Below are 17,127 nucleotides of genomic sequence, written 5' to 3' on the forward strand. Positions count from 1 at the left end.
AGCAGATGGAACATCAGCTCTTAGAGAAAATCTCTCCCTGGAGCCTTTCCTGGTGATGCATCACCAATGGTTTTCAGCTCTGCTCTTACACACGTACACACACACTCCCTTTGCTGGGCAAATGGCTGTCTGTGGCCGCCCTGGGGAGTCATGAGAAATCGATCTATGCTCCGTCATCACAGGCTCTGGAACTATGCCCCTGTGCACCCTGGGTAAGTGGTGTCAGTGTTAATCTCAGCAGGTGAATCCTTCCCCCATCCACCCACCCACCTACCTGTGCCCACTGTGAGAGAGGGGGGACCTGTGTGTTAGCATTAACCCTATAAATGTGTAACGGATGTGGAATGGCTAGCTAGTTAGCGGGTGCGCGCTAGTAGCATTTCAATCAGTTACGTCACTTGCTCTAAGACTTTAAGTAGGGTTGCCCCTTGCTCTGCAAGGGCCGCGGCCTTTGTGGAGCGATGGGTAAAGATGCTTCGTGGGTGATTGTTGTTGATGTGTGCAGAGGGTCCCTGGTTCGCGCCCGGGTCGGGGAGAGGGGACGGTCTAAAGTTACAACTGTTACATTGATGCTGTTGACCCGGATCACTGGTTGCTGCGGAAAAGGAGGAGGTTGAAAGGGGGGTGAGTGTAACGGATGTGAAATGGCTAGCTAGTTAGCGGGTGCACGCTAGTAGCATTTCAATCAGTTACGTCACTTGCTCTGAGACTTTAAGTAGGGTTGCCCCTTGCTCTGCAAGGGCCGCGGCCTTTGTGGAGCGATGGGTAAAGATGCTTCGTGGGTGATTGTTGTTGATGTGTGCAGAGGGTCCCTGGTTCGCGCCCGGGTCGGGGAGAGGGGACGGTCTAAGGTTATACTGTTACAAATGCAGTACATCTTCTACAAACACACATGTATACAACCTCTCCATAATGTTGTGTTTCAGAGGACAGTGAATGGATTCTAACGGCTAACTTGTTGATCAAAGGCAAGTTACTCAACTATCCCTGAATGCAACTCAGTCTTGCAATCCCTACTCCTTCACTCCCCCTTTGTCTGTGTATTAAAGTAGAGGGTTTCTCCATCACAGTCTGTCACCACCATGGCCTCTGTTATGCTGCCTGGCCTGCCACACTGCTTACCTCTCCAAACCTTTCACATCTACATCAAGTGGGTGGCAGGTAGCCTAGCGGTTAAGCGCATTGGGCCAGTAACCGAAAGGTTGCTTGTTCAAATCCCAGAACCGACTAGGTGAATTAACTGTCAATGAGCACTTGAGTAAGGCACTTAACCCAATTGCTGATTTAATGTCTGCTAAATGACAAAAAAAACATTTTTTTAAATAAATAGTAAAGTGCCTAGGGAATAGGAGTTAAGGAATAGGAGTTAGGGAATAGGATAGGGACTCCCGAGTGGCACAGTGGTCTAAGACCCTGCATATCAGTGCAAGAGGCATCACTGCAGTACCTGGTTTGAATCCAGGCTGCATCGCATCTGGCTGTGATTGGGAGTCCCATAGGGTGGCGCACAATTGGCCCAGTGTCATCCGGGTTTTGACGGGATAGGCAGTCTTTGTAAATAAGAATTTGTTCTTAACTGACTAGTTAAATAAAGAAATAGGAGCTAGGGGTCAGTTTGGAATTTACCCTTACTCCCCAACAGTAATGCATTTCTTCCTGTTTTTCCAGAATCCTCCTTTGTGGTGTCGGCGTCGTCGCGGACGCCCAGCGTGACCTTTGGCGACTCGTTTGACCTCCAGTGCCTGGTAAAGCCCCGCCATAACCCTCGTGTGCCTGCCTCTGTCACCTGGCGCTTCATGCCCGCCAGCTCGGGCTCTTCTGGGGAGGTTGGCACAGCAGGCGAGTTCCGAGACCTGGTGACGTTTACCCGCGAGGGCACGCTGCAGTGGGGCGAGCAGCTGCTGGGCCTGGGCACCCGCACCACCGTAGACCGTTCCCATTCCAACACCAACTTCAGGTTGTCTGTGACGCGCGCTGGGCGCAAGGAGGCGGGGACGTATCAGTGCTCTGCCCTCCTGTGGAGAAGGAACTACGACAACACCTGGAGCAAAGTGGCCAACAGGACGTCCAACCTGCTGGGGATCAGCGTGTTACAGCCAGGTGGGACACGCACACACACCTGGAGCCATGTGGCCAACCAAACACACGTCTAACCTTCTGGGCATCAATTAACACACAAAACAGGTGGAAACACAGAGAATGACTGCAGTAGGCCTGAGGTCAGGTAATGTTTAGCGGTGAACATATGCTGCAACTGCCTCCCTGCCCTGCTGTGTTCTGGCTGAGCCGTGTTCGGTCTGAGGAGTGTGTCCTGTATGAGCAGTGTTTGTTCAGCCCATTAGGTCTGTGGTGCCTAGGATCTATGGGCATTAGAAACTCTCTCTCGCTCTCTCTCGCTCTCTCTCTGCTCTAATTGCTCTCACTCTCTGGTTTACAGACTGTGTGTGTGTAGCGTAGCACTGGGCTAGGGCGGAACCTCCTAATGGAGCAGAGTGGAGTAACGATGGATCGTTAACATCCCCCACTAGAGAGAGTGATTAGAGAGACAAAGAAAATGGGTGGGGACTGAGAGAGAACAAAAGAGATGGAAGACAGAGAGCTGTGTTCTTGAACTCTTTCCCTCATCAACAATTCACTAACTATACCCCCAGTGGCCTCACACACTGTTGCAGTAATAGGCCTTTACACACACACTGAACAACTCACTGATAATGTTGAGGCAGAGTTTGTGTGTTGAGGAAGTTAATGTCAGCGCTTGTGTTGGCTTCCCAGGCTGTTTATGTATTTTCTCTGTGAGGATACTGAAGTCATTCAGACTTGCACTCTGACCTTGCTGTCACTCTGAGCTGATGAGTGTTTGTGTTTGTGCACTGCCTCATTATAGTGTGTGCATGCTCTCTGTTTTCACACACACACACACACACACACACACACACACACACACACACACACACACACACACACACACACACACACACACACACACACACACACACACACACACACACACACACCCTTTCACCGTGGAGCACAGAGTACGGTGGTATAGCAGTGTAAGTAGGCCTGGGGTGATTCTTTCATGCTGCCTGTGAAACCAGTAGTAGGTTCCATCACTTTACTATCACTGAGACTGGCTGTGTGGGGTTCCATCACTTTACTATCACTGAGACTGGCTGTGTGGGGTTCCATCACTTTACTATCACTGAGACTGGCTGTGTGGGGTTCCATCACTTTACTATCACTGAGACTGGCTGTGTGGGTTCCATCACTTTACTATCACTGAGACTGGCTGTGTGGGGTTCCATCACTTTACTATCACTGAGACTGGCTGTGTGGGGTTCCATCACTTTACTATCACTGAGACTGGCTGTGTGGGGTTCCATCACTTTACTATCACTGAGACTGGCTGTGTGGGGTTCCATCACTTAACTCTCACTGAGACTGGCTGTGTGGGGTTCTATCACTTTACTATCACTGAGACTGGCTGTGTGGAGTTCCATCACTTTACTATCACTGAGACTGGCTGTGTGGGGTTTTACCACTACTATCACTGAGACTGGCTGTGTGGGGTTCTACCACTACTATCACTGAGACTGGCTGTGTGGGGTTCTACCACTACTATCACTGAGACTGGCTGTGTGGGGATCCATCACTTTACTATCACTGAGACTGCCTGTGTGGGGTTCCATCACTTTACTATCACTGAGACTGGCTGTGTGGGGTTCCATCACGTTACTATCACTGAGACTGGCTGTGTGGGGTTCCATCACTTTACTATCACTGAGACTGGCTGTGTGGGGTTCTACCACTACTATCACTGAGACTGGCTGTGTGGGGTTCCATCACTTTACTATCACTGAGACTGGCTGTGTGGGGTTCCATCACTTTACTATCACTGAGACTGGCTGTGTGGGGTTCTACCACTACTATCACTGAGACTGGCTGTGTGGGGTTCCATCACTTTACTATCACTGAGACTGGCTGTGTGGGGTTCTACCACTACTATCACTGAGACTGGCTGTGTGGGGTTCCATCACTTTACTATCACTGAGACTGGCTGTGTGGGGTTCCATCACTTTACTATCACTGAGACTGGCTGTGTGGGGTTCCATCACTTTACTATCACTGAGACTGGCTGTGTGGGGTTCCATCACTTTACTATCACTGAGACTGGCTGTGTGGAGTTTTACCACTACTATCACTGAGACTGGCTGTGTGGGGGTTTACCACTACTATCACTGAGACTGGCTGTGTGGGGTTCCATCACTTTACTATCACTGAGACTGGCTGTGTGGGGTTCTACCACTACTATCACTCACACACACAGCAGCACAGGGACACAGACAGTGTTCTGCTCAACTGTCTGGCTGGCTCTCTGGCCTTAGCCACTCCAGCTGAAGAAACACTCACCAGACCATTCAGGAGTCATTTGGCAATCGACTTATCATCCTGAATGCTTGTTTAGTTTCCCTGATGTGCACTTTACTCTGTTTACCGCGAGTGAAGGGAACCAACGACACGCACGCACACACAGACACACACACACACATTTTGAGGGCTGTACAGTACAATAGAGAAAACCATGTAGCTCTCTTCTCTAGCTCCTTACCAACTCCATGACGACGTGACCATTTACCTTGGCAGCGCTATCAGTTACCGTGATGATATGATCATTTACCTTGGCAAAGCTATCTGTTACCGTGATGATATGATCATTTACCTTGGCAGCGCTATCAGTTACCGTGATGATATGATCATTTACCTTGGCAAAGCTATCTGTTACCGTGATGATATGATCATTTACCTTGGCAGCGCTATCAGTTACCGTGATGATATCATCATTTACCTTGGCAGCGCTATCAGTTACCGTGATGATATGATCATTTACCTTGGCAGCGCTATCAGTTACCGTGATGATATGATCATTTACCTTGGCAGCGCTATCAGTTACCGTGATGATATGATCATTTACCTTGGCAAAGCTATCTGTTACCGTGATGATATGATCATTTACCTTGGCAGCGCTATCAGTTACCGTGATGATATGATCATTTACCTTGGCAAAGCTATCAGTTACCGTGATGATATGATCACTTACCTTGGCAGCGCTATCAGTTACCGTGATGATATGATCATTTACCTTGGCAGCGCTATCAGTTACCGTGATGATATGATCATTTACCTTGGCAAAGCTATCAGTACCGTGATGATATGATCATTTACCTTGGCAAAGCTATCAGTTACCGTGATGATATGATCATTTACCTTGGCAAAGCTATCAGTTACCGTGATAATATGATCATTTACCTTGGCAAAGCTATCAGTTACCGTGATGATATGATCATTTACCTTGGCAAAGCTATCAGTTACCGTGATAATATGATCATTTACCTTGGCAAAGCTATCAGTTACCGTGATGATATGATCATTTACCTTGGCAAAGCTATCAGTTACCATGATGATATGATCATTTACCTTGGCAAAGCTATCAGTTACCGTGATGATATGATCATTTACCTTGGCAAAGCTATCAGTTACCGTGATAATATGATCATTTACCTTGGCAAAGCTATCAGTTATCGTGATGATATGATAATTTACCTTGGCAAAGCTATCAGTTACCGTGATGATATGATCATTTACCTTGGCAAAGCTATCAGTTACCGTGATGATATGATCATTTACCTTGGCAAAGCTATCAGTTACCATGACGAAGTGATCAGTTACGATGGGGAGTGTTTAACAGGAGTGTTTAATTGGCTGTGAGGTGGGATAATCCAGCTCCCATATTGGCTCCTCCATATTCCATCCTTTATTTCTATTGTTTCAGTCAAAGTTTTCCTCCTTAACTAGTCCTGACACGCACAGACACATGGACACACATAGACACACATAGACACAGGGCTCCATTTAGAGCTGTGATTCATCTGTCAGAATGTAGGCCGTCCCTGTTTTCTCCTCTCTGTTTTCCTAAATGTTAACCACTCCTGGCTAAATGAGCAGCTGGCATTTGCCATTTCCACTTTCTCTCTCAAAGAAGCAGAAACGAGCGGAACAGGAGAGCTGGGGTAATGACGTGTGAGAGCATCACGCAGCATCTGACCAAATACATTATTAAGAAAGTTTAAATCATGCTTCCAGATTTGCCTGTACACCAACCCACTGGCCTGCTCAATATGTATGAGCTTCCTCACCATTACCGTGTGTGTGTGTGTGTGTGTGTGTGTGTGTGTGTGTGTGTGTGTGTGTGTGTGTGTGTGTGTGTGTGTGTGTGTGTGTGTGTGTGTGTGTGTGTGTGTGTGTGTGTGTGTGTGTGTGTGTGTGTGTGTGTATGCATCTCCATCTGCATATGAGTCTGCATAATGCTACTCATATACATACTCTGCGTTCATACATACAGTTTGCAGCTCCCTCCCTGTGATGGGACAGTGCCTCTGGAATATGTGCGGCTCCAGGGCTTTGGACCGGCATAACCCAGCACCATTCTCAGCTCCAGACCCATCTCCCTGCAGAGCTCCAACCTCAGCCCCTGTGGCTGGTGTGCTCTGCTCTTCTTCTCCTGGAACATGAAGAGCTTTGCTGCTGCACGAGGAGGCAGAGTCTGTTCTCTCTTGTTCTTTCTCTGGGAGCTCTGATGCCTTGAACACTTTGACTCAGATTAGCCCCTAGACTAGAGGCTGCATGCAGGAGATTTCCATCAAACACATACTCCTGGATTCTGTCCCTGTGCAAGAGTGTAATTATCTTATATCGGAACACGCTTCTTTATTAGCATTCACACAGACAGACACACGCACACAGACACAGACACACACACAGGGCTCACGGCACACAATGACAGAAGGAATATTAGATGCCTTTTCTTTTTGTCTCTGTAAAATGTAATGCGAGCAAACACATTGTCCTGCACATCACCAGGGAAGCTTCAGTCATAGCACTACACAATCTAATACCAGCTCCTCATAACTCTCCCCCACCACACACACACACACACACACACCATCTCATTATGCTGAATCTCCGTCTCCGTCATCTCCGGCTCAGATTAATGATGGTTAGGGGAATTGAATAGATTTTCTCATCAGTGTGTGTGTGAACGAGAGCGCAGTGTGTGTGTCTGTCTACGTGGTTTGAGGAACGTGATATTAACGTTCTCTGGTTCCTGGGCTGTGCTGGAATAGGAAGGGAGATGATCGAGGGAGAGGGAGCTGTCCTACTTACTGTAGAGAGAGAAATCTGGGGTGTCCACACCTCCACTCTAGCCTGTATACAGTACAGTATGCTGATCATTACTGGAACTAGTTTACATACAGTACAGTATGCTGGTCATTACTGGAACTAGTTTACATACAGTACAGTATGCTGGTCATTACTGGAACTAGTTTACATGCAGTACAGTATGCTGGTCATTACTGGAACTAGTTTACATGCAGTACAGTATGCTGATCATTACTGGAACTAGTTTACATACAGTACAGTATGCTGGTCATTACTGGAACTAGTTTACATACAGTACAGTATACTGGTCATTACTGGAACTAGTTTACATACAGTACAGTATACTGGTCATTACTGGAACTAGTTTACATACAGTACAGTATACTGATCATTACTGGAACTAGTTTACATACAGTACAGTATACTGATCATTACTGGAACTAGTTTACATACAGTACAGTATGCTGGTCATTACTGGAACTAGTTTACATGCAGTACAGTATGCTGGTCATTACTGGAACTAGTTTACATACAGTACAGTATGCTGGTCATTACTGGAACTAGTTTACATACAGTACAGTATGCTGGTCATTACTGGAACTAGTTTACATACAGTACAGTATGCTGATCATTACTGGAACTAGTTTACATACAGTACAGTATGCTGGTCATTACTGGAACTAGTTTACATGCAGTACAGTATGCTGGTCATTACTTGAACTAGTTTACATACAGTACAGTATGCTGGTCATTACTGGAACTAGTTTACATACAGTACAGTATGCTGGTCATTACTGGAACTAGTTTACATACAGTACAGTATGCTGGTCATTACTGGAACTAGTTTACATACAGTACAGTATACTGATCATTACTGGAACTAGTTTACATACAGTACAGTATACTGATCATTACTGGAACTAGCCTGCATACAGTACAGTATACTGATCATTACTGGAACTAGGCTGCATACAGTACAGCATGCTGGTCATTACTGGAACTAGTTTACATACAGTACAGTATGCTGGTCATTACTGGAACTAGTTTAAATACAGTACAGTATGCTGGTCATTACTGGAAGTAGTTTACATACAGTACAGTATGCTGATCATTACTGGAACTAGTTTAAATACAGTACAGTATGCTGATCATTACTGGAACTAGTTTACATACAGTACAGTATACTGATCATTACTGGAACTAGTTTACATACAGTACAGTATACTGATCATTACTGGAACTAGTTTACATACAGTACAGTATGCTGGTCATTACTGGAACTAGTTTACATGCAGTACAGTATGCTGGTCATTACTGGAACTAGTTTACATACAGTACAGTATGCTGGTCATTACTGGAACTAGTTTACATACAGTACAGTATGCTGGTCATTACTGGAACTAGCCTGCATACAGTACAGTATGCTGGTCATTACTGGAACTAGTTTACATACAGTACAGTATGCTGGTCATTACTGTAACTAGCCTGCATACAGTACAGTATACTGATCATTACTGGAACTAGTTTACATACAGTACAGTATGCTGGTCATTACTGGAACTAGTTTACATGCAGTACAGTATGCTGGTCATTACTGGAACTAGTTTACATACAGTACAGTATACTGATCATTACTGGAACTAGTTTACATACAGTAGAGTATGCTGGTCAGTACTGGAACTAGTTTACATGCAGTACAGTATGCTGGTCATTACTGGAACTCGTTTACATACAGTACAGTATGCTGGTCATTACTGGAACTAGTTTACATACAGTACAGTATGCTGGTCATTACTGGAACTAGTTTACATGCAGTACAGTATGCTGATCATTACTGGAACTAGTTTACATACAGTACAGTATGCTGATCATTACTGGAACTAGTTTACATGCAGTACAGTATGCTGGTCATTACTGGAACTAGTTTACATGCAGTACAGTATGCTGATCATTACTGGAACTAGTTTACATGCAGTACAGTATGCTGATCATTACTGGAACTAGTTTACATGCAGTACAGTATGCTGGTCATTACTGGAACTAGTTTACATGCAGTACATTATGCTGGTCATTACTGGAACTAGTTTACATACAGTACAGTATGCTGGTCATTACTGGAACTAGTTTACATACAGTACAGTATGCTGGTCATTACTGGAACTAGTTTACATACAGTACAGTATGCTGGTCATTACTGGAACTAGTTTACATACAGTACAGTATGATGGTCATTACTGGAACTAGTTTACATACAGTACAGTATGCTGATCATTACTGGAACTAGTTTACATACAGTACAGTATGCTGGTCATTACTGGAACTAGTTTACATACAGTACAGTATGCTGGTCATTACTGGAACTAGTTTACATACAGTACAGTATGCTGGTCATTACTGGAACTAGTTTACATACAGTACAGTATGCTGATCATTACTGGAACTAGTTTACATACAGTACAGTATGCTGGTCATTACTGGAACTAGTTTACATACAGTACAGTATACTGATCATTACTGGAACTAGTTTACATACAGTACAGTATGCTGGTCATTACTGGAACTAGTTTACATACAGTACAGTATACTGATCATTACTGGAACTAGTCTACATGCAGTACAGTATGCTGATCATTACTGGAACTAGTTTACATGCAGTACAGTATGCTGGTCATTACTGGAACTAGTTTACATGCAGTACAGTATGCTGGTCATTACTGGAACTAGTTTACATGCAGTACAGTATGCTGATCATTACTGGAACTAGTTTACATGCAGTACAGTATGCTGATCATTACTGGAACTAGTTTACATGCAGTACAGTATGCTGGTCATTACTGGAACTAGTTTACATGCAGTACAGTATGCTGGTCATTACTGGAACTAGTTTACATACAGTACAGTATGCTGGTTATTACTGGAACTAGTTTACATACAGTACAGTATGCTGGTCATTACTGGAACTAGTTTACATACAGTACAATATGATGGTCATTACTGGAACTAGTTTACATACAGTACAATATGATGGTCATTACTGGAACTAGTTTACATACAGTACAGTATGCTGATCATTACTGGAACTAGTTTACATACAGTACAGTATGCTGGTCATTACTGGAACTAGTTTACATACAGTACAGTATGCTGGTCATTACTGGAACTAGTTTACATACAGTACAGTATGCTGGTCATTACTGGAACTAGTTTACATACAGTACAGTATGCTGATCATTACTGGAACTAGTTTACATACAGTACAGTATGCTGGTCATTACTGGAACTAGTTTACATACAGTACAGTATACTGATCATTACTGGAACTAGTTTACATACAGTACAGTATGCTGGTCATTACTGGAACTAGTTTACATACAGTACAGTATACTGATCATTACTGGAACTAGTTTACATACAGTACAGTATGCTGGTCATTACTGGAACTAGTTTACATACAGTACAGTATGCTGGTCATTACTGGAACTAGTTTACATACAGTACAGTATGCTGATCATTACTGGAACTAGTTTACATACAGTACAGTATGCTGGTCATTACTGGAACTAGTTTACATACAGTACAGTATACTGATCATTACTGGAACTAGTTTACATACAGTACAGTATGCTGGTCATTACTGGAACTAGTTTACATACAGTACAGTATACTGATCATTACTGGAACTAGTTTACATACAGTACAGTATGCTGGTCATTACTGGAACTAGTTTACATACAGTACAGTATGCTGGTCATTACTGGAACTAGTTTACATACAGTACAGTATGCTGGCCATTACTTGACCAGATCCCTGATCAAAAGTAGTGCACTGCACTAGAGTCAAAAGAAGGCCACTTTATAGAGAATAAGGAGCCTTTTGCAGACATTTGGGACGCAGGTATACAGTATTTAAGGAAGACCTGGTCTTAGTAGCTGATGGGATGTACATAAAGCTGTGTCTGAAAAGGGTTAAAGTGGCCTCCTGCTCTTTCCTGCTTCTTCGATTCTCCTTTCTTTATCTGGTCTGTCTCTCTCTCATATATATTATAAACACGCACACACACTTTCTCTCTCTCTCTCATATATATTATAAACTCGAACAAACACACATGTGCACGCACACTTACACTTTCTCTCTCTTGCGCGCGCACACACAGACACACACGCAGTAGGTGATAAACTAAGGACATTTTTCTGAGAAGCTCTGATCTGTCTGTCCCTTCATCACAGACTGCACCACCACACACACTCCCACTGCTCCTGACACTGAAACACAATCTCTAACCCCCCGACACACACACAGAGACACCTCTGTCTTCTCCAAATCTGCAGACCTAATTGTATTTTCTTTATCTCCTTGTCCTTTCCTCTGTATCCATCCCTCACCTCTGTGTGGTAACCCTACACACACACACACACTCTGTCTGCCTCCATCTCTAGCTATGCTCCTTAATCTGGCTGTGTGCATGTGTTTGTGCACGCGTTTGTGTGTGTGTGTGTGTGTGTGTGTTGCAGCTGTAATTGAAGTTGTAACTCAGGGGAGTCGCAGCACGGGTGCTCCTCATGTAAATCAGTGTCTAATACAAGGAGCAGTAGTGTGTGGGACGCAGCTTGACTGCCGTGATGGTACTTTAGCACTACCCTACACTATACTGCTTTCATATATTCTCACTTTCTCTCTCTCACTCTCTCTCTCACACGGACACACACACACAAACACACACACACACACACACACAGTATATATATATTGTTGAGCAAAGCCAGTGCTGACTGCAGACCAGTCTCTGGCTGGAGATAGATAGAGAGAGAGAGAGAGAGAGAGAGAGAGAGAGAGAGAGAGAGAGAGAGAGAGAGAGAGAGAGAGAGAGAGGGAGAGGGAGAGGGAGAGAGAGGGTGGGAGGGTGGGAGGGTGGGAGGGAGGGAGGGAGGGAGGGAGGGAGAGAGAGAGAGAGAGAGAGAGAGAGAGAGAGAGAGAGAGAGAGAGAGAGAGAGAGAGACGGAGAGAGGGAGAGGGAGAGAGGGAGAGAGGGAGAGAGGGAGAGAGGGAGAGAGGGAGAGAGGGAGAGAGGGAGAGAGAGAGAGAGAGAGAGAGATAGATAGATAGATAGATAGATAGATAGATAGATAGATAGATAGATAGATAGACCATCTGTAATTAGCCCACCCAATCTACCTAACTCATCCCCATATTTTTTTTAATTTACTTTTCTGCTCTTTTGCACACCAGTATTTCTACTTGTACATCACCATCTGCTCATCTATTATTCTAGTGTTAATTTGCTAAATTGTAATTACTTCGCTACTATGGCCTATTTATTGCCTTACCTCCTCACGCCATTTGCACACACTGTATATAGACTTTCGTTTTTTTCTATTATGTTACTGACTGTACGCTTGTTTATTCCATGTGTAACTCTGTGTTATTGTTCGTGTCGCACTTCTTTGCTTTATCTTGACTAGAGGTCGATCGATTATGATTTTTCAACGCCGATACCGATACCGATTATTGGAGGACCAAAAAAGCCGATGCCGATTAATCGGACAATTTTTTAAAATGTATTTGTAATAATGACAATTACAACAATACTGAACGAACACTTATTTTAACTTAATATAATACATCAATAAAATCAATTTAGCCTCAAATAAATAATGAAACATGTTCAGTTTGGTTTAAATAATGCTAAAACAAAGTGTTGGAGAAGAAAGTAAAAATGCAATATGTGCCATGTAAGAAAGCTAACGTTTAAGTTCCTTGCTCAGAACATGAGAACATATGAAAGCTGGTGGTTCCTTTTAACATGAGTCTTCAATATTCCCAGGAAATATTCCCAGAAGCTTTAGGTTGTAGTTATTATAGGAATTATAGGACTATTTCTCTCTATACGATTTGTATTTCATATACCTTTGACTATTGTATGTTCTTATAGGCACTTTAGTATTGCCAGTGTAACAGTATAGCTTCCATCCCTCTCCTCGCCGCTACCTGGGCTCGAACCAGGAACACATCGACAACAGCCACCCTCGAAGCAGCGTTACCCATGCAGAATAAGGGGAACAACTACTCCAAATCTCAGAGCTGCTGGCAAAACGCACGAAAGTGCTGTTTGAATGAATGCTTACGAGCCTGCTGGTGCCTACCATCGCTCAGTCAGACTGCTCTATCAAATCTTAGACTTAATTATAACATAATAACACACAGAAATACGAGCCTTAGGTCATTAATAGGGTCGAATCCGGAAACTATCATCTCGAAAACAAGACGTTTATTCTTTCAGTGAAATACGGAACCGTTCCGTATTTTATCTAACGGGTGGCATCCATAAGTCTAAATATTCCTGTTACATTGCACAACCTTCAATGTTATGTCATAATTACGTAAAATTCTAGCAAATTAGTTCGCAATGAGACAGGCGGCCCAAACTGTTGCATATACCCTGACTCTGCATGCAACGAACGCAGGAGAAGTGACACAATTTCACCTGGTTAATATTGCCTGCTAACCTGGATTTCTTTTAGCTAAATATGCAGGTTTAAAAATATATACTTCTGTGTATTGCTTTTAAGAAAGGCATTAATGTTTATGGTTAGGTACACGTTGGAGCAATGACAGTCCTTTTTCACGAATGCTCACTGCATCGATTATATGCAACGCAGAACACGCTAGATAAACTAGTAATATCATCAACCATGTGTAGTTAACTAGTGATTATGATTGATTTATTGATTGCTTTTATAAGATAAGTTTAATGCTAGCTAGCAACTTACCTTGGCTTCTTACTGAATTCGCGTAACAGGCAGGCTCCTCGTGAGGCAGGTGGTTAGAGCGTTGGACTAGTTAACCGGAAGGTTGCAAGATTGAATCCCAGAGCTGACGAGGTAAAACTCTGTCGTTCTGCCCCTGAACAAGGCAGTTAACCCACCGTTCCTAGGCCGTCATTGAAAATAAGAATGTGTTCTTAACTGACTTGCCTAGTTAAATAAAGGTGTAAAAAAATAAACATTTAAAAATCGGCAAAATCGGCGTCCAAAATGACAGATTTCCGATTGTTATGAAAACTTGAAAACGGCCCTAATTAATCGGCCATTCCGATTAATCGGGCGACCTCTAATCTTGACCAGGTCGCAGTTGTAAATGGGAACTTGTTCTCAACTAGCTTACCTGGTTAAATAAAGGTGAAAGAAGTCTATTTTTTTATATAAAAATGAAACATTTTTCTCATCAATCTACACACAATACCACATAATGACAAAAAGAAAAAACATAAATAACTTATTTACATAAGTATTCAGACCCTTTGCTATGAGACTCGATATTGAGCTCCATTGCATTCTGTTTCCATTGATCATCCTTGAGATGTTGCTACAACTTGATCGCAGTCCATCTGTGGTAAATTCAATTGGTTGGACATGATTTGGAAAGGCACACACCTGTCTATATAAGGTCCCACTGTTGACAGTGCATGTCAGATCAAAAACCAAGCCATGAGGTCAAAGGAATTGTCCGTACAGCTCCAGGACAGGATTATGTCGAGGCACATATCTGGGTAAGTTTACCACATTATTTTCCAGCATTGACGGTCCCCAAGAACACAGTGGCCTTCATCATTTTTTGGGGGAAGAAGTTTGGAACCACCAAAAGTCTTCCTAGATCTGGCCACAAGGCCAAACTAAGCAATCGGGGGAGAAGGGTCTTGATCATGGAGGTGACCAAATACCAGATGGTCACACTGACAGAGCTCCAGAGTTCCTCTGTGGAGATGGGAGAAACTTCCAAAGGACAACCATCTCTGCGGCACTGCACCAATCAGGCCTTTATGGTAGAGTGGCCAGACGGTAGCCACTCCTCAATAAAAGGCACATGACAGCCCACTTGGAGTTTACCAAAAAGGCACCGAAAGACTCTCAGACCATGAGAAACAAGATTCTCTTGTCTGATGAAACCAAGATTGAACTCTTTGGCCTGAATGCCAAGCGTCACGTCTGGAGGAAACCTGGCACCATCCCTACGGTGAAGTCCTCAACTGGCAGCTTCATTAAATAGTACCCGCAAAACATCAGTCTCAACACCAACAGTGAAGAGGCGACTCCGGGATGCTGGCCTTCTAGGCAGAGTTCCTCTGTCCATTGTCTGTGTTCTTCTGCCCATCTTAATCTTTTCTTTTTATTAGCCAATCTGAGATATGGCTTTTTCTTTGCAACTCTGCCTAGAAGGCCAGCATCCCAGAGTCATTTTGAGCATGTAATCAAACCCACAAATGCTGATGCTCCAGATACTCAACCAGTCTAAAGAAGGCCAGTTTTATTGCTTCTATAATCAGAACAACAGTTTTCAGCTGTGCTAACATAATTGCAAAAGGGTTTTCTAATGATCAATTAGTCTTTTAAAATGATAAACTTGGATTAGATAACACAACGTGCCATTGGAACAGCTACGATAGTCATTTAAAACATTAACAATGTCATCACTGTATTTCTGATCAATTTGATGTTATTTTAATGGACAAAAAATGTGTTTTTTGTCTTATACATAGAGATAGCTCGAGGGGGGGGGGGGGTCTGCAGTCAGCGCTGGCTTCTCTCAACAATATCTACCACCACAGTCCACCACTGATTTAATGGACATCATTTATGTTTACTGGCAGACCCCCTTTCCCTTCACAAACATTTGTGTACACACTCACGCTTGTGGGCACACACACACATACGCAGCGTGTACACATGCAAGGACGCACACACACGCATGCAGGCCTGTCTGGTATGACTTTATTCTCCCATTTCCATGCCTGCTTCGAGTGGGTCATTAAACACTACCCAGAGTTCCCCTGCCATGACCCTCCTTGCCGCTTTCCTCACCTTCCCTCTCCCCCCTCCCTCCCTTCCTCCCTCAACTCTCCCTTTCCCGTTATGCCAGGCAGAGTCCAGTGATCCATCTCTGAGACTGCAAGGAGGAGGCAGAGGAGAAAGGCAGCCGGATGTGTGTGTTCACATAAGTACGTGTTTTTGTGTGGGATGCTGCCGTTGGGTGTGTGCAGATCCCCATAATTACCCCAATCGTAATGACATCGGGGTGGGGGTGGGGGGGTAATCTCCCTTCGACACAAAAGGATCAGAGATACATCGGCATCATTAGCGTAGAAATAAGCTCCCCATTATAGCAGAGGAACAGAGGAGCAGCCGCTCCACAGCCAGGGGATAGCCCCATCCCTCATCCATCATCCCTCATCCCTTCCCGAAGGGAACCCGCTCAGACCTCTCCCCAGAGATAGTGCTCCGGGCCAGAGAGGAGTGGCCCAGCTGGTGACCCGTCCTGGGGGATGAGAGTGTGTCTGAGCTTTTGACCCCCCACATCCCTCTGGGACTCAGCCTGTGGCTAGACTAATGCTAACAGAGGAGCGGGTTGGGTTTAAAATGTTAAGCCTCCCTGAGTGGAGACCCAAGAGCCCCCGCTGGTCCCAAATCCTCCCAGGAGAACTCTCTCCCCGTGTTTTTTTTATTGTATTTTTTTAGTCTCCCTTCATCTGCTATTTCCCCATTCGCCTTCTTGCTTCCTTTCTTTTCTCTTTGCTGCTTCTGTCTCCTGTTCTCACTCCTCTCTCATCACCCTGTGCTGCTTCTGTCTCCTGTTCTCACTCCTCTCTCATCACCCTGTGCTGCTTCTGTCTCCTGTTCTCACTCCTCTCTCTTCACCCTGTGCTGCTTCTGTCTCCTGTTCTCACTCCTCTCTCTTCACCCTGTGCTGCTTCTGTCTCCTGTTCTCACTCCTCTCTCTTCACCCTGTGCTGCTTCTGTCTCCTATTCTCACTCCTCTCTCTTCACCCTGTGCTGCTTCTGTCCCCTGTTCTCACTCCTCTCTCTTCACCCTGTGCTGCTTCTGTCTCCTATTCTCACTCCTCTCTCATCACCCTGT

At 44.3% G+C, this 17,127-nt stretch overlaps 1 protein-coding gene across 1 annotated transcript in view; it reads left to right on the forward strand.

Moving 5' to 3' along the window:
* The window catches only part of LOC129821005 (immunoglobulin superfamily member 3-like), a 205,895-nt gene that overhangs the window by 146,101 nt on the left and 42,667 nt on the right, over window positions 1-17,127 (forward strand). Inside the window, exon 6 of the mRNA XM_055878203.1 lies at window positions 1,669-2,100. Within this exon, the coding sequence (XP_055734178.1) occupies window positions 1,669-2,100 (432 nt within the window). The remainder of the gene's footprint in view (window positions 1-1,668; window positions 2,101-17,127) is intronic.

Source organism: Salvelinus fontinalis, chromosome 23 (assembly GCF_029448725.1).
Source record: "Salvelinus fontinalis isolate EN_2023a chromosome 23, ASM2944872v1, whole genome shotgun sequence".
Taxonomy (NCBI): Eukaryota; Metazoa; Chordata; class Actinopteri; order Salmoniformes; family Salmonidae; genus Salvelinus; species Salvelinus fontinalis.